General features: G+C 52.4%; 2 protein-coding genes across 2 annotated transcripts in view; both read left to right on the forward strand.

The window, feature by feature from the left end:
• Nucleotides 1-8,777, forward strand: part of Grik5 (glutamate ionotropic receptor kainate type subunit 5) — an 83,971-nt gene extending 75,194 nt beyond the window's left edge. Inside the window, exons 16-20 of the mRNA XM_008846436.3 lie at nucleotides 1,857-2,022; nucleotides 2,445-2,670; nucleotides 3,957-4,085; nucleotides 4,175-4,296; nucleotides 7,796-8,777. Of these exons, the coding sequence (XP_008844658.1) occupies nucleotides 1,857-2,022; nucleotides 2,445-2,670; nucleotides 3,957-4,085; nucleotides 4,175-4,296; nucleotides 7,796-8,224 (1,072 nt within the window). The 3' untranslated portion in view covers nucleotides 8,225-8,777. The remainder of the gene's footprint in view (nucleotides 1-1,856; nucleotides 2,023-2,444; nucleotides 2,671-3,956; nucleotides 4,086-4,174; nucleotides 4,297-7,795) is intronic.
• Nucleotides 8,778-12,559: 3,782 nt separating this feature from the next.
• Atp1a3 (ATPase Na+/K+ transporting subunit alpha 3) overlaps nucleotides 12,560-23,628 on the forward strand; it is a 34,284-nt gene continuing 23,215 nt past the window's right edge. Inside the window, exons 1-6 of the mRNA XM_008846437.2 lie at nucleotides 12,560-12,714; nucleotides 18,344-18,430; nucleotides 18,520-18,579; nucleotides 18,736-18,939; nucleotides 22,916-23,029; nucleotides 23,139-23,273. Of these exons, the coding sequence (XP_008844659.1) occupies nucleotides 12,709-12,714; nucleotides 18,344-18,430; nucleotides 18,520-18,579; nucleotides 18,736-18,939; nucleotides 22,916-23,029; nucleotides 23,139-23,273 (606 nt within the window). The 5' untranslated portion in view covers nucleotides 12,560-12,708. The remainder of the gene's footprint in view (nucleotides 12,715-18,343; nucleotides 18,431-18,519; nucleotides 18,580-18,735; nucleotides 18,940-22,915; nucleotides 23,030-23,138; nucleotides 23,274-23,628) is intronic.

A 23,628-nucleotide genomic window follows, 5' to 3' on the forward strand; every position in this document is an offset into this window, starting at 1 on the left:
TCCCCTTATGCTTAGTTTATAACTTAAATGCAGCCAAAGAGCCTAGACAAGAAAAAGGCTCCCTTTGACTCACAGCCCCGAGATGCCTACTGGCCTCCATCTTTAAATAGTTTCCAGTGGAGCTGGGACTGGTAGAATATACCTATAATCCCAGCTACTCAGGAGACTGAGGCAGGAGAATCACAAATTCAAGGCAAACCTGTGAATTCAAAGCCAGCTTGAGCAATTTAATGAGACCTTATCCCAAATTAAAAATACAAAAGGGCAGGTCTGGAGAGCTGGCTCATTGGTTAAGAGCACTGGCTGCCCTTGCAGAGGACCTGGGTTTGGTTCCCAGCACCCACATTGCAGCTAACAACTGTCCATAACTCCAGTTCTAGGGGATCCAATGCCTTCTGGCTTCTACAGGCGTTGAATGACCCAGGCACACTTACATACACGCAGGCAATACACTCATACATATAAAATAAAAATAAGACTGGAGAGACGGCTCAGTGGTTAAGAACACTAGCCACTCTTCTAGAGGTTCTGGGTTTAGTTCCCAGCACCCACAGGTGGCAAACACCCATCTTCAACTCCAGTTCCAGGGGGTTTGATGCCCTCTTCTGGCTTCTGCAGGCCTTGCACACATGTAATGCCACTTACAAGCAGGCAAACACTCATAAAATAAAAAATAAGGGGCTGGAGAGACAGGTCAGCAGTTAAGAGCACTAACTGCTCTTACTGAGGACCTGGGTTCAATTCCCAGCACCCACATGGCAGCTAACAACCATCTGTAACTCCAGTTCTAGGGGATCCAGTGCCTTCTGACCTCCTCCCGCATTGTACAACATAGGTGCACTTACACACATGTAGGCAATATACTCATACAAATAAAATAAAAATAATAAAATAAAATATTTTTTGAAATAATAAATCAAGATAAAATAAACAAATAAAAAATTAAAAAAATAAAAGGGCAGGGGCTGGAGAGATGACTCAGTGGTCCCCTGGGTTCAAATCCCAGCACCCACATGGCAGCTGACAACTGCCCCTAACCAGTTCCAGGGGATCCGACAGCCTCTTATGACCTCTTTGGGCAATGCACGATATGGGTGCACTTATGTACATGCAGGCAATACACGAATACACATAAAATAAAAATAAAATAGCCAGGCATAGTGGCACACGCCTTTAATCCCAGTACTTGGGAGGCAGAGAGAGGTGGATCTCAGTGAGTTCAAGGCCAGCCTGGTCTACATAGTGAGTTCCAGGACAGCTGGGGCTACAGGGAGACCCTGTCTCAAAAAGACCAAAATGAAAACAAAACAAAATAATAAAAAATATTATATATATATATATATATATGGCTAAGGATATAGTTCAGTGGTAGAGCACTTGCCTAGAATCCACTATTGAGGAGCTGGGAATGTGGCTTAGCAATAGAGTGCCTGCCTAGAATCCATTAGTGAGGGGCTGGAGTTTAGTTCAATGACAGAGAGCTGGCCTAGGATCTGCTAGTGAAGGACTGGGGTGAGGTTCAGTGCACAGCACTTGCCTAGCATACTTGAGACTCTACCTCAATCCTCTGTACTGCAAAAGTTTTCTCTAGTTTGTCCAGTTTTCTAGTTATTTACAGTGAGCGGTTGTTTCCAGACCATCTTCTTATACCTGGAAGTGGAAGTTTCTGGAAGCAGTACTTAAACCCAAGGAACTAGCTGTAGAATCCCCACTTCCTAGCCTCTACTAAAGAGCAGCCGTTGAACCTTTTGAGAGTCAGAATTCCTGGGTCCAGAGGTACCAATGATGGGGCACATGGCCTAGGTCAAGGTGGAAGAGATGGCTCCGGCCTGTAGCTCACACCTCCCACCCCTCAGGTGGGCCTTCACTTTGATCATCATCTCCTCCTACACGGCCAACCTGGCTGCCTTCCTCACGGTGCAGCGCATGGAGGTGCCTGTGGAGTCGGCTGATGACCTGGCGGATCAGACAAACATTGAGTACGGCACCATCCACGCTGGCTCCACCATGACCTTCTTTCAGGTGGGGCACTCCTAGAACCTCCCAGGGTTGATATGAAGATCACTACACATGCTCGGGATGGGGCTGGGCAGGGCTGCCTCAGCTCGAGGCACTGACGGTCAGTCACAGTTGGGGAGACCAGGGGACAGTAGACATACTCTTGTGGGGAGTGTTGCTGCCTAGCTGGGGACCTGGATTTTCACGGGAAATAGGAACAGGGAGGCAGATGGGGCTCTCATGTTCAATCCGTACTGGGCAGGACAGGACAAATAAGGTCAAGGAGGCCGCTGGAAGGGTTGGGCCAAGTAATGTGAGTCAGCAGAAAGAGAGAGCCACAGGGTAAAGAGCTTGCCCTTGTGTATTGGGAAGGGGAAGGGACAAGGCTCTGGAAAGGAGGTACAGAGACACCCTCATCTGCCTTCCCCTCTTACTCCACTGCCCAGAACTCACGATATCAGACGTACCAGCGGATGTGGAACTACATGCAGTCAAAACAGCCCAGTGTGTTTGTCAAGAGCACAGAGGAGGGCATCGCCCGGGTCCTCAACTCCCGCTACGCCTTCTTGCTGGAGTCCACCATGAATGAGTACCATCGGCGCCTCAACTGCAACCTCACCCAAATCGGGGGCCTCCTCGACACCAAGGGCTATGGCATCGGCATGCCACTGGGTATGGGCCTGGTGGGACATGGGATGGGGGGCATTGGAAACAAAGATGTGTAAGTGGGCCCAGGATCTTTTGAGGCTCTCCTTGAAATAGGCTGGTGTGCTGTGTGGCCCTGGGCAGGTGTCATCGCCATCCTGAGCAGAGCTCTGCACCTCAACCTGCAAAAACAGACCTAGGAGCCTATCAGCTCCAGCCTCACCAGGGAGTAAGGAGAACCCTGTGACACTTTGCACATACAATGCAGTACGTGTGACCCTTTGCCGTCTTCCCTGTGGGAGACAGAATTTTGTTTGATTTTCAGTTTTTGAACAGTCCCATCATCATATAGCTCAGGCTGGCCTTGAACTTGATGTGTATCTGAACTCTTTGATCCTCCTGCCTCCACCTCCCAAGTGCTGAGATTACAGGCCTGTGCTGCCATGCCCAGCTAGGACTGGGTTTTGTCTGCTTGGTATTCTCTGCATCAAGCCTACAGCCTGACTCAGAGAGGAACCTTGGAAAATACCCAAGGGAGGAAAGCAAGGAGGGAGGGAGGGAGGGAGGGAGGGAGGGAGGACCAACTTACACTTTAGGAAACATGTTTCTGATACTCAGTGCTGGAAACCCAAATACCAGTTTGTCTCCAAACTTTGGTGGTGTTTTCCTCCCAGGATCATAGTGAGACTAGACTGGATTCATTAAACCCAGAATCTGGCTCCTAGGTGTCTGATAAGCATTAATCCCTTCATGTGCCATATCTGACTGCCTGGCATGTGGTAGATGCTCAAGAAGCATCTTAGAAATGAAATAAGTATGAAACAGAAGAGGGCTCAAAGGGAGGACATAAAGGTGAGGAAGAGAGGGGATGCAGAGAGGAGGGATCCTCAGGCTGGTCCAGGCACTGTGCCCTGGGCACTGGCCTATGGTGACAGGTGGTGACAAATGTTATGAGGCAAATTTAGGGGTGGAGACTGACAAAGGAGTGGGGGGGCTGATGCTGTTTTAAATAAAGTGACCAGAGAAGCCAGCGTGGGAGCAGAGACCTGAAGGAGGTGAGGGAAAGATATGGGGACCTATCAGGAGGCTGGTGTGGCTGGAACTGAGAGAGCCTCGGGCAGGGGAGCCTAAGAGTGGCAGCCCCATGGCAGGCCGAGGCAAGGGTTTTCTAGCTGCAGTTGGCAAGGAGGAGGCTGATCTGACAGCTCTGCACCCGGCCTCTCTGGCTGCTATGTGACACCACTGGGTGGTGAGGGCAGATGGGATTTGGGGCTGGTGGGGACCAACAGTGAATCCGCTCATTGTCCGGCCAGGCTCTCCGTTCCGGGATGAGATCACATTGGCCATCCTGCAGCTCCAGGAGAACAACAGGCTGGAGATCTTGAAGCGCAAGTGGTGGGAGGGCGGCCGGTGCCCCAAGGAGGAGGACCACAGGGCAAAAGGTCAGCCACCCCCTCCCATATGTGCTCCTCTCCAGGATCCCCTCTTGCTCCCATTCACACAGCCCCCACTATGGCTGTCCCCACCCCAGGTTTGGGCATGGAGAACATTGGTGGCATTTTTGTCGTGCTGATATGTGGCCTCATCATCGCTGTCTTCGTGGCAGTCATGGAATTCATCTGGTCCACTCGGAGGTCAGCAGAGTCTGAGGAGGTGAGGAGACTGGCCGTGGGTGGTGGTGATGGGGCAGGGAGGGACAGTGGTAAGGACTTGGATGAAGGGAAGGAGGAATGCAGGAAGTGTAGAGAAACCAAGGAGGCAGGAGGTGAGAGGGGAGCTGAGAGACTCCTGGTTAGGTAAAAGAGGTCCTGGCCAAGGTGACAGAGGAAGGAAGGAGAGCCCAGGGAGTGAAGAGGATGCAAAGGGCCCTGAAAGAAAGGGGGGGGCAGAGGCTGAGAAGAGAAGCAGAACTGGTGTGGTGGTGCACCCCTGAAATCCCAGCATTGGGAAGTGGGGGCAGGAAGTGGTCAATCAGGAGTTCAAGACTCTCCTCTGCTACACAGTGAGTTCAATTCCAGCCTGGGCTACATGAGACCATTTCAAAAAGAGACAGAGGGCTTTGAGAGCTGGCTCTGAGGCTAAGAGCACTAGCTGCTGTTCTTGCAGAGGACTCAGGCTAACATGGTGTATTTACATACACGCAGGCAAAACACTCATACACATAAAAATAAAAATTTTAAAAAGAGACAGATTAAACAGACAACAAACAAGCCAGACGTAGTGGCCTCATGATTGTAATCTTGGCACTTGTGGCAGGAGGATTTCTACAAGTTTGCCTCAGCTTCTCAAGTACTGGGATTACAGGCATGTGTCACTACATCCATCTAAGATCCTGCCATTGAAGGAGATTTTTATTACTTGGGATTCATGAGAGAAGTAGCCTGAGTCAGGGAAACACCTTGAGTCGGGTTGGGGAAGGGACTAGGCCACAGTCTTCCTGGTGGCTTCCCTGGAAAAGGCCAAGCAGAGTATACATCAGCTCAGGACTGGCCAGTTTTAATCATGTTGGCAGGCTTGGAACATAGGGGTTGTCTTTTTTGTTTTGTTTTAAATTTACTTATTTTTATGTGTATGAGTATTTTACCTGTATATATGTAAGTGCACCCATATCATGCAATGCCTGTGGAGACCATCTGATCCCCTGGAAGTGGTTGTGAGCCATTATATGGGTGCTGGGAACTGAACCCAGCTCCTCTGCAAGAGTAGCCAGTGCTGTTAACTGCTGAGTCATCTCTTCAGCCCCTTGTTTTGCTTTTGAGACAGGGTCTCCCTATAGCCTTAGCTGGCTTGGAACTTCCTATGTAGACTAGGCTGGCCTGAGTCTCACAAAGATCTGCCTGCCTCTGCCTCCCAAGTGCTGGGATTAATAGTGCATACCACCAGGTCTAGCCCAGAACATAGGGGCTGTCTTTTTTGTATGTGTGTTACCGGAGACAGACCAAGGGCTTCAAACATGTCAGGCAAATGTGCCACTGAGCCATGCCCCAGTCCCCTCACTGGTAGATTCTAGGCAAGTGCTCTACCATTGAGCTGCATCCTCAAGCCCTATGTTCCCTTTTTATTCTGAGATAGGGTCTCACTAAATTGTCCAGTCTTGTCTTGAACTCACCTCCTAGCCCAGAATAGCCTTAAACTTGCAATCATCCTGCTTTAGCCTCCCAAGTAGCTGGGATTATAGGTCTGCACCACCATTCCTGGCTAAATTCCATGATCCCTTGTTTTACATGTGAAAGGCCGCTGAGCCCTTTGCTTTTTAATAGGGGAGGGGCAGTCTTTCACCAGCCTGAAAGATTTTTAGATATCAAACATCCCAGACAAGAAATAAAAAGCATAATGTGTACACTTAGTGGCAGTTGGCAGGAGGCCTTTCTGTCCCTCGAAGGAGGATCTCTCACTGGGTTGCTTAAGTGCCCTCCTGCTCATGTCCCCCAGAGCAAGCAATCCAAGAGAGAGCAAGGCAGGAGAGAAATGCGAGATTCTGGCCACATCCAGTCACTCAGAGCAACCCTAACACAGTGTCAGATGGGATCCCATGACCACCAAGGTGTGGGAGCTCAGAGGCTGGGTAACATAACCCCCAAGTTATGTATATCTCAAGCATGCATCTTCCCTGAGCCCAAGGTTTTGCATATTGGGATTTTTGTTTGTTTGTTTGTTTGGTTGGTTGGTTGGCTGATTTGGTTTGGTTTGGTTTGAGTTCTGTGTGAGTAGGGAGCTATGTGAGGAAGTGAGAGGACCACTTTCAGAAGTCAGTTCTCTGTTTCCACCATGTAGATCCTAGGGTTCAAATTCAAGTCATTAGACTTGGTGGCAAGCACCTTCACCTGCTGAGCCATCTTGCTGGTCCTTTTTTGTTTGTTTTTTAACAAATTCTCACTATGTAGCCCCTACTGGCCCTAAACTATGTAGCCCATGATGGCTTAAAACTTATAGCAATCCTCCTGCCTCAGCCTCCCAAGTGCTGGGATTACCACCACACCCAGAGCCAGGCTTTGTAAATGAAGCTCCCTCCCTGAGGTCCTCACAGCGGTATCTAGTAATGAAGTATAATACGTGTGCAGCCTTGAGTTCCTGCCCGACCGTAAGGCAGAGCCAGCTTCCCAGTTGCTCAGGCCAAGTGTGGGAGTTATCCCTCACTGCATCCTCTCTCTCACGATTCCTTAGCCAATCCTGTGGGCTCTTGCCTTCACATTAGACCCACACGCTGGCCCCTCCTCACATCTCTCTGCTTCAGTCTGCTTCTGCAGAGGTTTCCAGGAGCTCCTCACTGAGCACTCTGCTGTCCCCTTGGTTTCCCTATAGTCCAAGCACAGCTCAAGTGATCCTGTGAAAACCCAAACTCTAATGGCTCCCGCTGGACCTGAAGTAAACCCCAAAGCCTTATAATGGTCTTCTGGCCTTACCCAATTGATCTGGCTCCTCTGAGACCTCCTCTCCTCCCTCTCTCCCCACTCCCACCACCCCACCTGCCAAGCCACTCCCACCCCAGCCTCTTTGCCCTGCGGTTTCTGTCTAGAAGTGCTCTCCTCCAGGTCTCCACAGGGCTCACTCAGTCTTTATGTAAAGGTCTTGACACTGACAGCTTCCTCAACTGCCCTCCCCATCCACACTCTCCACCTCTGTTTTATTATGATTTATATTATTTACTATTCTCCCAAGCACTTGTCTGTCATATTACATGCCTATTTACAGTTGCTATTTTCTGTTTCTGCATCCATGACCCAACCTGCAAGAGGGTGGGGTTGTTTTTCATTGCTGAGGATAGAACCCAGGACTTGTCAGGCAAGCCCTCTATCCCTGAGGTCTGAGGATTCTGATTTATTCTCTGATATAGCCTGAGTGCCCAGAACAGTGTCTGGACTCAGATGGCAGAAGTAGAGAAAGATTAGGGGCAGCCAGAGGATTTAGTGTGGAAGGACGAGAGGGAAGGTGGGGGCAGGTTCAGAGACAAGCCCAAGGAAAGATAGAGACGAGAGCAGGCTAGAGAGATGGGGTGTGGGGGCGGCAAAACAAAAACACTGGCCGTGGTTGAGGGAAGAGAACTGCGAGGTGCAGAAAGGAGGTGGAGGTGGGGGAAAAAAGCCAGAAGCTGCGGTAGCCAGAGGGAGGGCGCGGCCCACGCCCAACGGTGACCGCCCCGCGCCGCCCGCAGGTGTCGGTTTGCCAGGAGATGCTGCAGGAGCTGCGCCACGCCGTGTCTTGCCGCAAGACGTCGCGTTCCCGCCGGCGCCGGCGCCCGGGAGGCCCGAGTCGGGCCCTGCTGTCGCTGCGCGCAGTCCGCGAGATGCGACTCAGCAACGGCAAGCTCTACTCGGCTGGCGCGGGCGGGGATGCGGGCGGCGCGCACGGGGGCCCGCAGCGCCTGCTGGACGACCCCGGGCCGCCTGGGGGGCCCCGGCCCGCGGCTCCCACGCCCTGCACGCACGTGCGGGTCTGCCAGGAGTGCCGGCGCATCCAGGCGCTGCGGGCCTCGGGGGCAGGTGCGCCACCGCGTGGCCTGGGTGCCCCGGGTGAAGCCACCAGTCCACCCCGGCCGCGGCCGGGCCCCGCCGGACCCCGCGAGCTGGCGGAACACGAGTGACCGTGGGCGGGGCCGAGCGTGCGCCCGGACTGACTGCAGGGACGCGATGCGCCCCGGGCCCCGGCCGGTCTGCGTGCCCAGCGTGCGGGGGACCAGACGCCGCGATTTTGCCTTCAGTTCCGGGGGAAGTTCGAGCCCCGCTCGGGAGCCGGCCTGCGCCCCTAGTGGACTCCAGAGAGGGTGTCACGGACACCCGCATTCCATCCCGCGCAGCGGGCGAGCGGAGCGCAGAGACCGAGGACTCCTAGGGCCGCGGATGATGGGAGGCTGCTCCACGAGGCGGGAAGCGGTCCGCGGGGGAGGACCTCATCCTGGGACTGCTCAGGCTCCCCAAGACTTGACACGGCTCTCCACCCTTCTGGAGGTGGGGAGGGCCTCTGGACATGTGGGTGTCCCCTGGTGCCCCTCCTCTCTTCTCTTTCTCTCTTTTTTGGGGGGGAGAAACCTCAGAATTTCTATGAGACGCCCCCAGGGAGAGGGTCAGTTGGGCCCCTATCCCTCCCCTTGCCACATCTCAGTCCCTGTTGGAATAAAAAAAGAAGAAAACCCCAAAACTGGGGATACCCGGGTGTCATTTCCTAGGGGTGGAAGGGCATCGGGCGCACCTGGAACCCTGGGAGTCTGTCCAGAAATTTGCACACTCGCCACTTTGGGCAATGCCTGCACTCTGCAGGTCAGCTCAGGTCCCAGCGGCTGCCCCTTGCCCAGTGACCTTTTCTCAGGACAGAGGGAGACTGCGACAGAGACCCCGAGACAGATGGAGAGATGCGGGGATCTGGAGCTGAGGAGACACTGGAAGCAGGGACTAGGAGAAACCGAAACCAGATGTGGCTGGGGGAGGGGAGGCCCTGTGGACTCTTCTAGGTATTAAAGCCTGGGATGGCACCTATCGTGGTGTTATGAGCCTAGACTATAGTTCGAGGACTTAGGAGGGGGGGGAGAGAGAGAGAGAGAGAGAGAGAGAGAGAGAGAGAGAGAGAGAGGAGAGAGCCCTGTGAGACCATCTTCAAGTGTGACTGACCCTGTGTTTCTGCTGAGTGTGTTACCTAAGAGGGGAAGTGAGGAATGGGGGAGGGGGCTAAAGGACTGGTTGAGCTGGGAGTACGGTGGGTCCGCCTTCGGTCCCTGCCTTCCCCCACCTCACTGGAGGTTTCTGTGGAAACTGCAGCTGAGAAAGGACGACTGAAGGTCACATAGCCAGAGCCAAAAGGAGGCCGAGCAGAAAAGGGAGAGAGATGCAGCGGGGGTGGGGAGAAGCAGACGGGTACAGAAGAGGAAAAGAGATCTTGAGACGTGCAGAGTGGGTGAGGGGTGGAAAGAGCCTGGAGCACCAGCGGGTAGGCCTGAGGGAAGAGATGCTGAGATGCGGAGAGAGATGGGAGAAGGAGCTACAGTCCTGCAGCGGGGGTACATTCAGATGACACAGGAGGGACAAGGGGCACTGGAGTAGAGGTGACAGGAAGTCATGGAAAGTTAAATGAAGACCAGAGGGAGACCCGAACAGTGAAGAGAACCGGACGTGGCGGGCAGGAGCTGGGCCCGCCCCCTCGAGCGGCCTCAGGAGCTCGGGAGCTGTCCGTTCAGCACCCTGCTGCCAGCCTGGAGCTTAGCAAGCAGCCAGGGTCTGTCTGCCTTCCGTAGTCCCCTTGGGGGAGGACCGCGCCCCAAGAGGCCCCCCGCTTGCCGCACCCCCATGCCAGGCTTCTTCACGCTCCAGTCTCCACCTGCTCCCCTCTATCTCAGACACTTGCTCAGTGTGTGCCCTTCAGGGCCAGCCTCAGCATCTCTGCTGTCTCCATATCTGAACTCTTCTTCACCGAGGTTCCCCTCTGAGTCACTCCCTACCTATCTCTGGTTCTCCCAGTTTTGCAAACGTGTTCCCTGCCTGTCTCTCTAAGGTGCCCTGTGTCCATGTCACCTTCACTGAACCCTTCAATTGCTGTCTTCCTGGTTTCTCATATCTACACTTGCAGTTCTGTCTTCTGCCTGTAACTCTCTCTGGCTCTGGAGTGTGCCTGTCTGTATCTCTTAATGTTTCTCCTTCCATCCCTCACCCCAATCTTCCTCCATCCCCATGACCTTCCTAAGTCTTCCCTCCCTCCTCACACTGGGAGCATGCTGCACAGTCAGTCTGGCCAGGCTTGTGTCTAAGGAGGGAGTGCTTGAGGGGTTCTGGGGTGGGATGTGGGAAGTGGAGAGCCTCAGCTTCCCCAAACCTGGCTGGAGGACAGGAGATGAGCATAGAGCTCCTGGGGTCTAGACCTCCTTAACACCCCTAGCCTTCTCTGCCTCTCCAATCTTGTCCTCTATGGATCAGGACTAGACCTCCAGACCAACGTATTGAGGGAAGGAAGGAACAGATGGACAAATGTTAACAAGCTCTCCATCCTGGGGGAAGGGGACAGAGCTGGGAAAGGGGTGTCTGAGAGCAATGCACCTGGATTAAAAGATAGGGCTCCTCCTCCTCTCCTTGTCTCCATGGCAACAGCCTGATCTGCAGGCCCAGCCTCCTTTGCTGCAGTCAGCCTTCCTGTTACCATGGCAACAAGGGACCGCAGGAGGGATGGGGACAGGTCAGAGAACAGGATTGAGATAAAGCTCTGAATGCTGACGGAAGCCCCCATCCCTGTCTAAGATGATCTCTCTGTGTCTCTTTGTCTCTGACTTTTGACCTGCAGCCTTTCATACATCTTCCTGAGACCAGGATCATCTTAATCTTAACCTTCTTCCATCCCACTCTCAACCCTACACATCGAATTCACTTCCTCTTCCTGGCCTGAATCCTCACACCTCAACTCCCTCAGGTGGGGAGGATACCCCATTCTGAAAAAAAAAAAAAACATGGGTTGAGCACATTCTCTCTCTCCCCACACCCCTGTCTTCTATCATCATCCCGGAGGAGAGTCTGGGGTGTTCCTCACAGAGTAAAGTGGTGTCAGGATGGGGGTGGGAGGCTCTGATTCCACAGGCTCCAGTGCAGAGGCTGATAGATGTTCTCTGTGTGTGGCAGGCCTGGGGTGTGGGTGCCGTCTGTGTGTCTGTGTGTGTGCATACACATGCTGTGATGTGGGTGTAGTGTTTGGAGGTGCAACAAAGATATACATGATTGTGCTACATTATGTGATGTGTGAGAGGTGTGGGATGTTGCCCTGTGGCTTATCTTGGAATTACCGTGCTATGTGTGAGTGTGCACACATTGTTAGCTGTCGTTCACAACAACGATTTGGCCATTTTGTGCTGTGAGGCTTTTCTCATTACCCAGACACTGGGAGCAATATGTGTGATGGCATGTGATCATGCAACAGTGACAACAGAAGCTCCTGTGGTGTGGTGGAGGTGTGAGGCCTGTGTGTGTGCAATGGTACTAAGTGAAGGGATCTGTTGGCTCATCGGTGGCACGGTGTGGCTCTCAGTATGAGATGGTGCAAGGTCAGTTGTGGTGCAGTGTGTGATGTGCGGCTGCAAGGTGTGGGCTCTCCATGGTGCTGAAGCACCGTGATTATGAGTCTGTCGTGATAGATGGGTGTGAGAGGTGTATTGTCTACGTGGATTTCCTTCTTACCCGTTTGTGAACTTCTGGTTGTGGGACAATGACGTTATATGTGAGAGTACTGGCTGGTGTGTGACAGGATGTGGTTGTGAGCCTGTGGTGGTCTGGAGGGGGATGTGATGGTGATGCCTGACTGTGTTCCTGGGCCTTTCCTGTCTCCCGGCTGTGCTGTTTGCTGTATGCTGTGTGGTTGAATCTCATCGGGTAGCACAGTCATGAGGTGGCAATGAGGGTGGTCTCAGGACTCCTACCCCCTCTGCAGCACCCTTTCTCAATTTGAGGCCGTTCCTGTTGTCTTGTGCACCCCTCGAGCTTCCTTCCCTCCTGCAGCACCCTCCTCCTGAACAGCGCCCACACAGAATCCTGGGTCCACACACACACACACACACACACACACACACACACACACACACTGCAAGAGTGGGGGGAGGGTGCTCTGGGGTCCCTGCCTTACTGCAGTTCACTGGGACTTTCCTGTGCCCACCCATTCCCAGAAAGAGGAGGTTTCCGGGGTGCTTCCTCCCTCAGTGCCTCTTCCTCTGAGGCTCCTACATTGGGGGGGGGTCTCTAGGTCCCCACCATGGGGGTGTCCGGGATCCCCGCGCCCCCCGCAGTGCTCTGCTTCTAGGCTTCTCGGTGGCATCGCCACTTTGCAGAGAAGAGGTTGAGGAGGGGTGAACAGCTGCAGTACCGGGGGCGGGGCAGCAGGCCGTCCGTCAGAGCTGCGGCGCTCCTGATTGGCCGGCGCCGCCTCCCCCCGCGGGCGCGGGCATATGAGGAGGAGGAAGCGGTAGCAGCCGCAGCCTCTGCGCGGTGAGACAGACAGACCTGCGGACGAACGCTCCCACCGAGGCGCGGGCGCTACAGAGGCCCCCAGCCTGAGGCCGCCGCCCGCTCGCCCGCCAACCGCCTCAACCCCTGCGGAGCTGTCAAGATGGGGGTAGGTGCTGGGGTCTGCAGGGCGCTGCGTGTGTGACATTGTGGGTCCAGTGACATTGGGGTGCGTGGGAGTCAGGGGCTCCCGGACCCCGGAGCTCTGCGGGGACCCGTGAGCCGGCTATCCCAGCCAGATCGTGCGGTTGCATGGCTGAGTCCAAGGGGGTCTGTGGCGCATGTTGGTGGTATTGTCCGCAGGGGCGGGGGCTGACCCTTAGCATCCCCGTTTGACCTTGTGAGGTTACCTGTGTGCCCCCTTGCGTGAACGCGGTGGCATGAATGCAGTTGCATGGATGCAGTTGCTTGAGGGTGGTTGCATGTGCGGGTGTTCCTGGCTCCCTCCAGCCCCAGCCCCAGGGTCTGCAGCCATCTGTGCCCCCACCCTGTGTCTAAAAGTCTGTAGCACATCTGGGTGTGTCTGAGAGCTATGTTAGTGTGGGGGTGGTATTCAAGCCCCCCTCTCCTCCCCTGGTTCCCTGGCAGGCTAGAGACAGGTACAGGCTGTGGGATAGACATGAGATGACCTCCCTTTCTCCTTCCAGGCCTGGATGGGGGTGTTCTGCAGTACTCAGCCTGGGGCTGCAGAGTGTGTGCAGCCCCTAATCTAGGGGGAGCAGACTTGAGGGCCGGGAGGAGGGGAAGGAACAGGAGAGAGACAGCTGACAGACAAGAGCTTGGCTGAGGGTGTGCAAGTGCAACCATGTGGTGGGGGGGGAGCATGCATGCCTGCTATGTCCTTGCCTCTGTGTCCGTGTGTCCTTCTCTGTCTGTGAGTCTCTCCAGCAGATGCTGCCTCCTTCCCCGACTGACCACCTGACCCCCTGCTGCAGCCCTGGATTCCTCCCTCTGTGTCTGGGGAAGGGTTAGGGGAGGCTGTCAGGAAGTAGATGGGTGGGTTGGGGACCACAGGGTGAAGAGAAAAGGTCAGGATGGAAGAATCTAAGGGAATATGAGGGATGGGGGGAAAGATGGCGGATGAAGGCTGAAGGGCCTAAGGATGAAGGTGGGGGATGGAGCTACAGATAGGTGGGTTGGGTGGGTGAGGGGGGGTGGGGAGAACTGGGTGGGGGTGGATTAGGGAGAAAAGGGAGGATGGGAGTCAGTGATGGCTTTCAGGTAAGTGGAATGGAACTGGGGAGAGTGGGAAGATTGGAGGAGACTGAGGATTAATGATGAGCGGGAAGGGGTGGTCTCAGGAAAAGAATTGAGGAGAAGAAGGAAGGCAAAGGGTGTAGATGTGGAAGAGAGACAAACACATGGAAAGACAGAAAAAATGGGCAGAGAGGAAGAGACATTGAGAACCAAAGAAAGAGACATGACAGAAACAAAGCGAGGGACAGAGACAACGAACAGACACGCCAAGATACAGAAAAGACAAAATGAGAAACTGAGCATGCCATGGAAAAACAAAGGAGAGACATTTCCTATCTTCGAAGAAAAAGAAATAAATAAAAAGCACCTGAATGACGGGAAGAAGAGGCTGAGGTTGGAAGGGGGGTCAAGGTAGAAGTGTTTAGACATGAGAGTCACAGGTACCCTGAGGTGGGAGGCTGGGGAGATTCAGAGTCTACATGAGCCATGCAGACATCAGCGAGGTGGACAGTGTGGAAAATGGCTAGGAGCCGCAGAGGCAGGCTACAGCAAGACGGGCATGTCCCCCACCCCAGAGGTGCTCCCGCCCTGCAGTGCGCCCATCTGGGCTTCCTGCCTTTCCTGGGAAAGCCTCAGCTCCTCATGCCAACAGATGGAAGCCACCCCCAGGGAGTCTGGTCATGGCAAGGGCAAACAGGAGCTAAGGATTGGTTATCAGGGAACTGGGTTCCCCAGCTCCCTTCCCTCAGATGTGGAGGTCCAGACACCAGCCCCCCTCCCTCAGACCCAGAACTCCAGACCCCAGGTCTCCTCCCTCAAACCCAGAAGTTCAGGTCTAGCCTCCTCTCTCAGAACCAGGGGTCCAGGCTCAGTCTCCTCTCTCAGACCCAGGAATCTTAGCACATTTTTAGCTCTCATAGGTCTCCCATTTCTGCCAGACCCCATCTCTCCTCACTCCTGTCACCCTGCTCACATCTCCACCCTGACCTGATGACTTACTGTCTCCACATCTCTCCATGTATCTGCCTCACCTGCAGAGGGTGACATGCCACCCTGTAGCATAGTGTTCAGGGTGGTGGACCAGCCTCCTGTCCCCTAGTCTCCATGCTTCCTTGTCTAAGACGCAGTGCTGCTGCAGGGCTGGCCTGGGTCCAAGCTCCCGCCTCCCCAGTGCACCCTCCTTGGGGTTCCCAGGCCTCTAAGGCTGTGGCCCCTCCTTATATTCCTGAACTCAGCCCTGGGTTTGGGGCAGACAGCAGGCACCTCAGGCACCTGCTATAAGGTCACAAGGAGATTAGCACTGAGCCCTGCTGAGCCTGGGATCCCAGCTTGGCTCTGGGCCCACAGGATCTGTCAGCAGCCCTCTGTAAGCATTCAACCTCAGCACACCTCTCCTGCCAACCTCGGACACCACTCTCTGTATTTGCCAAGGCTACTAAACAGGAAGGGGGCTCAGTCCCATCCTCTCATGACACATGCTCAAACCAGCCTGAGGCTTCTCTCTTATTCTCCTCACCCCAAATTCACCCCCTCCAAGTTCCTGCTTGTTCCTCAAGTCCTGACTATGCCATCCCCTGTCCAAGACCATCTGTGTTTCCTAGCTGTCCACAGGAGAGAAGTCAGGTCCACATCTTGTCCATGAAAGCCCTCAGAAGTGTCTGCTTATAGCAGCACACTGCCTCCTCTCCTGGGTCTTTGTCCCAGCTGTCACTGACATCCGGAGACCCCTTTGAATTCATTAGTTGCCTGGCCTGTGGGGGGTCTCCCAAGATCTGCTGAGACCTTTGACTGTGACATCCACAGGGAGGGAGAGAAGTCAGGCAAAGAGCTATGTTGAGAAGACAGGGTCAGTGACCTCCAGTGAGACCTTGAACTTGAAAGACCAAAGTAGGAAGAAAGAGAATCAAAGAGCAGGGAGAGACAGGCAGACAAAAGTAGAAAGAGACCATTGGAAACAGAGACAGATCTGGGTATGATGGATGGCTCATACCTGCCATCTCAGAACTGAGGAGGCAGAGGCAGGTGGATCACCACAAGTCTGAGACCAGCCTGCTCTACATAATGAGTTCTAGGCCAGCCAGGCCTACATAGTCAGAAGGAGAGAGACAAAGATAAGAGAGAGGGAGAGAAAGAGAGACAGAGAGAGGGAGACAGAGGGAGAGGGAGAGAAAGGGAGAGAGAGGGAGAGAGACACAGAGAGAGGGAGACAGAGAGGGAGATAGGGAAAGATAGAGTGAGAGAGAGGGAAAGGGAGAGAGGGAAAGAGGGAGGGAGAGGGAGAGAGAGAGAGGGAGAGAGAGTGGGAGGCAGAAGAAAGTTCTGAGAGAGAAAGAGAACAATCCTAAAGTGAGACAGAGACACAGAGAGAGTTGGGGAAGATCTGGGAGAGAGTGAGACATAGAGATGGATAGAGAGGACGTTCTCATAATGAAACAAAAGAGACAGACTCACAGTGACACAGAGAGAGCTAGACAGGAAAATCCCAGAGTGAGATAGTAAGAGAGACAAGAGAGAAAGACAGAGAGAGAAAGATCTCAGAGCAAGACCAACCAGAGAAGAGGGTGACACAGGAGAGAACCAGGTGGAAGAGCAGGAAATGGCCTGAGAGATGAGGACAGAGACACCCTGACAGAGGGAGACGGCAGAAGACAGAAAGACATGGATGGCACAGGCCCTCGGAGAGTATCTGAGATCTCAGCAGACACCACCTGGTGGAGAGACCCCAGAGAGTCAGACAGACCGGAGTTCAGCCAGGCTCAGAGAGAAATCGAGAAAGATTGGGCAGACAGTGTATGAGACAGAGATGGAAGGAACCAGAGACCAAAGTGATGAGACACAGTCACGGACCGAGACACAGGGGGACAGAGACAACATAAAATGACAGGAGATGTAAGAGAGAAACAGCCTGGGTGAGACACATACAGACGGGGTGATAGACATAGGAGACAATTGTCCGTGGTGGCGCACACCTTTAGTCCAGGCACTGGGAGTCAGAGGCAGGTGGATCTCTGTGAGTTCAAGGCCAGCCTGATCTACACAGTGAGTTCCAGACCAGCTGGGGCTACAGGGAGACCCTGTCTCAAAAAAGACTAGATGATGATGATGATGATGATAAATAAATAATAAAATAAAAAGTTAAAAAAGATAAGAGACAAATAACAAGAAAGATGAAACTGACCTGGAGAGACAGATCAAGAAAGACAGACAGACAGACCACAAGGGGTAAAGCCAGAGACAAAAGCCCAGGAAAGAAAGGACCACAGAGGGCTGGGGATGTAGCTCAGCTGGTAGAGTGCTCGCTTAGCATGCACAAAGCCCTGGGTTCAGTCACCACATAAACAGGGTGTGATCTCAGCACTGGGGACGTGGAGGATCAGAAATTCAAGGTCATCCTTGGCTACATGGGGAGTTCAGGGACAGCCTGGACTACATGAGACCCGTTGAGAGAGAGAAGGACAGAGAGAGACAGAGATAAAAAGCCAGACTAGACAGACATGGTGGCTAGCATTCGGGAGGTTGAGGCAGGAGGACTGAGGCCAGGAATTCTAGGCCAACTTAAGTTATGTAGTGAGTTCTAGGCCAGCCTGAACTAAAGAATAAGACTAGGCAGGCGTGGTAGCCCATGCCTTTAACTCCAGCACTCAGGAGGCAGAGGCAGGTGGAGCTCTGTGAGTTCCAGGCCGGCCTGGTCTACTTAGCGAGTTCTCAAAAAAAAAAAAAAAAAAAAAAAAAAAACACCAAAAAACAAAAAAAGAATAAGACCCTGTCTCAAGAAGAAGAAGAGGAGGAGGAGGAGGAGGAGGAGGAGGAGGAGGAAGAGTGCTCATACGTAGTGGACCATTCCTTTAATCCCAGGACTTGGGTGGCCCATGCCTTTAATCCCAGGACTTGGGAGGCAGAGGCAGGTGGATCTCTGTACGTTCAACCTGGTCTACATAGTAAATTCCAGACCAGTCTCACTACAGGGAGACCCTGTCTCAAAAAGGCAAAAAGAAAAGAAAAGAAAAAGTAAAAAGGGGCTATCAGGATGGCTTAGTGAGTAAAGGCATTTGTCACCCAGCCTGATGCATTCAGTTGCTGGAACCCACGTGGTAGAAGGAGAGAACCGACTCCTGCTGGTTGTCCTCCCATCTCCACATACACACACAAATAAAAATAAATAAATAAATAAATAAATAAATAAATAAATAAATAAATAAATAAATATTCTTTAAACTTAAAAAGACAGAGAGGAGATACTCAGAGATCTGAAGAGAGAAACAGAGACCCTGAGAACAGAGTCCCAGAGACACCTGGAAGCAGTTAATGAAGCTAACTAGATGAAACAAGCCTTGAGAGGCTCGGGGGAAGGGGTCCCCAAAGACACCAGGCAGACACAGTGAGATCCTGAGAGACATGGAGACCCCCAGAGACAACCCCAACCCATAGATGCAGAAGGCAGGCCACGATCAGGGTGGGGCACGCAGGGCCAGTGTTGCTCTGGAACCCCTTCTCGCCCGCAGTCTGGTGGCTCTGACAACTATCATGTCGCCACCTCGCAGGACAAGAAAGATGACAAGGGCTCGCCCAAGAAAAACAAGGCCAAGGAGCGCCGGGACTTGGATGACCTCAAGAAGGAGGTGGCTATGGTAAGTCACCCCCCGAGCACCACCCCAGAATAGCCTACCTGCCCAGAGAGGCTGTGTCTCACCATCTCCCCCAAACTCCTGTTCCTCAGACAGAGCACAAGATGTCAGTAGAAGAGGTCTGCCGGAAATACAACACTGATTGCGTGCAGGTGAGGATGCCTGAGGTCCTGATGGCTGAGTTTGGGGCCCTGGGTCTGAGGGAGGAGGGCTGGGGTCTGGTATCCGGGGTGCTTGGAGATACTGGTGTTGGGTTGGCGTGCCAGGGCCTGTCAAGGAGGGTTCTATGTGAGTCCCATGTCTCCTAGGGTCTGACACACAGCAAAGCCCAGGAGATCCTGGCCCGAGATGGGCCTAATGCACTCACACCACCACCTACCACCCCAGAATGGGTCAAGTTCTGTCGACAGCTCTTTGGGGGCTTCTCCATCCTGCTATGGATCGGGGCCATCCTCTGCTTCCTGGCCTATGGCATCCAGGCAGGCACTGAAGATGACCCTTCTGGTGACAATGTGAGTACTCTCCAGGGCACGCACATGCACACACCACGCACGCACACACACACACACACACACACACACACACACACATACACACACACACAGAGGAATACACATAGCCACATCTCCCTGTGTAGACTTTCAAAGCCTACTCTCTTTTCTTTCCGCATCTAACTGTTATATTTATGTCTGAGAAAACAATATCAGAAAGAAAACAGATCTCAGAATGGCCTAAGAGAGGTGGGGTATGGCTCAGTGATAAACACTTATTTGGCTGACTTTCATGAGGACCTGGGCTCAGTTCTCAGCCTGGGTGGGGCATGTATGTGGTGGCACACAGCTGTTAGCCTAGCACTCAGAGGACTGAGGCAGGAAAATCATGAGTTTGATGCCGACTTAGGTTACATAGCAAATCCTGTCTCAAAACTTGGAGAGAGGGCAGGAAAGTGTCTCAGTGGATAAAGCATTTGTCATGCAGGTATGAGGACCTGAGCTTGAATCCACATATAAGAACCTGCATAGTCCCAGCACTCGGGAGGCAGAGGCAGGCAGATCTCTGTGAGTTCGAGGCCAGCCTGGTCTCCATAGTAAATCCAGACCAGGGAGACCCTGTCTCAAAAAGACAAAAAGAAAATAAAAAAATAAAAATAAAAAAATAAAGCCAAACACAACAGAATGCATTTATAATCCCAGCATGCCATCCCAGCACTCCAGTTATAGGAAAATGGAAGGCTGGAACCAGAAGCCCTGGAAGCTGACTGTGAGCCCTAGCCTGACATGCAGAGTGGGAAAACAAGAGACCTTATTTCAAACAAAATGGAAGACAAGAATTGACACCTGAGGTTGTCCTCTGACCTGCATGCGTGCACACACACATACATGCGTGCGCACACACACACACACACACACACCGACATTCACAAGTGTACACACACACAATGTATACACATGCACACACAAACAAATTTTTTTATAGAAAAAAGAACTGGTCATAGTGGCTCATGCCTTTAATCCCAGCACTTGGGAGGCAGAAGCAGGTGAACTCTGTGAGATTCAGGCCAGCTGGTGCTATAAGGAGACCTTGTCTCAAAAAAAAAAATAGCTGGGTGTGGTGGGACACACCTTTAATCCCAGCACTTGGGAAGCAGAGGCAGGCAGATCTCTGTGAGAGCAAGGCCAGCCTGGTCTACATGATGACTTCCAGGCCTGCTGGGGCTACAGGGAGACCCTGTCTCAAAAAAGAAAAAAGAACAATAATTATAAAATAAAACAGAAAGAAAGAAAAAGAAGAAAGGAAGGAAGGAGGAAAGGAAGGAAGGAAAGAAAAGATGTAGTTGAGTTGGTAGAGTGCTTACCTAGCATGCATGAAGCCTTCAGTTCAGTCCCCAGTACCATATAAAACTGGGTACGGGAACGTGCACCTATAATCCCAGCACTAGGGAAACTAAGGCAGGAGGATCAGTAGTTGAAGGAATGAGCTGGAGTTCTGGCCTAAGGTCCTCTGACCTCAGCAGCCTTGAGCGCAGGTATCATTAGGTGGTCACAACCTGACAGATGCCTAGAGATGAGAACTGTGTTCAGGTAGATACCTGGGTACTTGCTGATGAGTCAAGGCCCACCTGTCCAGCCCAGGAGCCAGACAGATGTGAGACAAGGTTGCCACAGTTCCCACCCCTATGGACACAGACCCACCCACAGTTGCACAGAAATTCTCACGTGAATCAAACACACCGCCTCAGACAGACACACAGGCACAGACCCAGGTGCAGTCTTGGCAAAAGCAAGGTGTGGTGGCACACACCTGTCATGCCAGCATTAGGGAGGCTGAGGTGGGATCCCAAGTTCAAGAGCCGCACAGGCCGCATGGCAAGATCTTACTCAGAAAACCAAAAGACAAAGCTGGATGTGGTGGTGGCACATGCTTGAAGTCCTGGGACTCCAGAGGTGGAGGCAGGAGGATCAGCAGCTCAAGATTATCCTCTGTTTTGTGGAAAGTTCCAGACCAGTCTGGGCAGTGTGAAAACTCGTCTTGAGAAAATAACAATAATAATAAAACAGGGGCTGAGGTGATAGCTCACTGGATAAAGTGCTTGCCTTTCGAGCATGGAGACCTGAGTTCTATCTCTAGAACTCACGTAACTAGGTGTGAGCCAGGTGTAGTGGTGCACACCTTTAATCCCAGCACTTGGGAGGCAGAGACAGGCAGCTCTCTCTCTGAGTTCCAGGCCAGCCTGGTCTACAAAGTTAGTTTCAGGCCAGTTAGGGTTACATAGTGAGAGTCTGTCGCCAAAAAACTAAAAATCAAGCAAACAGACAAAAACTGGGTGTGGTACTAGGTAGTGAACACTTGTAATCCCAGCACTGGGGAAGGGCAGACAGGCAGTTCCCTGGGGATCCCTGGTCGGCCAGTTTAGCCTACCTGCTAAATCCCAGGCCATGTAAAAAAAGTATAAAAGGTGAATGGTGTCATAAGGAATGATACTCAAAGTTGTTCAGTTGTCCTCTAACCTCCATGTACATATCGGGGAATGTATACACACACACACACACACACACACACACACATACACATACCACATGGGTGAGGAGAGGGTGGGGAGATGGCTCAGCAAGTTTTAAAAGCACTTGCTGCACAAATATGAGGACCTGAGTTCAAATCCCCAGAACTCACATAAAGAGCTGGGCATAGCAGCACATCTTCGTAACCCCAGTGCTGTTGGGAAATGGACACAGGAGGATCACTGGGTCTTGCTAGTCACCAGCCTAGATCCATGTTCAGTGAGAGACCCCATCTTAAGGGATTGAAGAAGGATAGAGCAGGACACCTGACCTCCTTCTCTGGCCTGCTCAAATGTGCAGAGGCGCCTGCACAAAACATAAAAAATTAAGTAATGGCCAGACACAGTGGTGTGTGTCTTTAATCCCAGCACTCAGGAGGGGAGGCAGAGGCAGGTGAATCTCTGTGAGATTGAGGCCATCCTGGTCTATAGCAGAAGCTCTAGGCCAGGGCTACACAGTGAGACCCTGTCTCAAGCTTTTTTATAAAAAAATAAATAATTTTTATGCCAGGTGTGGTGGTACACACCTCTAATCCCAGCACTTGGGAGGTGCAGGCAGGTGAATCTCTGTGAGTTTCAAGCCAGCTGGGGCTACAAGGAGACCCTGTCTCAAAAAAGACCGAAAAAAAAAGATAAATAATTTTTTAAAAAATAGAGATGGCTCAGTGGTTAAGAGCACTGACTGCTCTTGCAGAGGACCCAGGTTCGATTCCCAGCACCCTCATGGCAGCTACAAACCATCCTTAACTCCAGTTCCAGGGGAATGTGAAGTCCTCTTCTGACCTCCACGGCATTGCACGACACAGTGCACTTACATACATGCAGGCAATACACTCATACACATAAAAATAAAAAAAAGAAAGAAAGAAAGAAAGAAAGAAAGAAAAAGAAAGAAAGGGGCTGGAGAGATGGCTTAGTGGTTAAGAGCACTGGCTACTCTTGCAGAGGATCCGGGTTTGATTCCCAGCACCCACATGGCGACTAACCATGGTGTCTGGTAACTCCAGTTCCAGGGGATCTGATGCTCTCTTCTGACCTCCACTGGCATTGCACAACACAGGTACACCTACATACACATAGGCAATACACTCGTACACATAAAATTAAAAAATAATAAAAATAAAAGACAGCAAGCTAATAGAAAGAGACTCAAACACAAACAGTTCCCAAAATGCAATGCCAAGCATTTAGAACTATAAGTAGACAGACAGGCATACAAACCAAAGATACTGATCTTTCCAGAGATTCAAACACAGCCATGGACAAGATAACTCAGACATACACAGCCTCACAGAAACACTCACAGATCCTCAAATGAACACAAACACAGACATGAACCTTCTTCCCAGACTCCATTGACCTGGGGTGGGGAGGCCAGTAGGGAACAACCACAGGAAGCTGGGACCTGGTGTCCTGCTATGTCCCCACAGCTATACCTGGGCATCGTGCTGGCAGCTGTGGTAATCATCACCGGCTGCTTCTCCTACTACCAAGAGGCCAAGAGCTCCAAGATCATGGAATCCTTCAAGAACATGGTTCCCCAGGTAAGGAGGGCTTGGGTAGGGCTCAGAAGGAAGTGGCCAAGTACTTGGTGCCCAGGGAGCTCTGGGCACAGGGGATGTGGGCGTTCACTCTTCTCTGTCTCATACCCAGCAAGCCCTAGTGATCCGGGAAGGTGAGAAGATGCAGGTCAATGCTGAGGAGGTAGTGGTCGGAGACCTAGTGGAGATCAAGGGTGGAGATCGAGTCCCAGCTGACCTGCGCATCATCTCAGCACATGGCTGCAAGGTGGGCCAGATTATTGGGTCCTAATTCTGCCCTCCTGTCCCAAGAATAAGAAGGAAAACCCCCTGAAATCCTCCTACCAGACTATGAACTTCACACCCTATAATCCTCTTCCCTCATACCGAACCCCAGCCTTTTTCTCACTGACCCAAAGGTCCAGGCCTCAACTCTCCTTCAGACTGTGGTGTCCAGACTTCTTCACTTAAAATCTAAGGGTTGAGCCGGGCATGGTGGCGCATGCCTTTAATCCCAGCACTCAGGAGGCAGAAGCAGGTGGATCTCTGTGAGTTCAAGGCCAGCCTGGTGTACATAGTGAGCTCCAGGACAGCTGGGGCTACAGGGAGACCCTGTCTCAAAA

Source organism: Nannospalax galili, unplaced genomic scaffold (assembly GCF_000622305.1).
Source record: "Nannospalax galili isolate Female #2095 unplaced genomic scaffold, S.galili_v1.0 scaffold1623, whole genome shotgun sequence".
NCBI classification, from domain to species: domain Eukaryota; kingdom Metazoa; phylum Chordata; class Mammalia; order Rodentia; family Spalacidae; genus Nannospalax; species Nannospalax galili.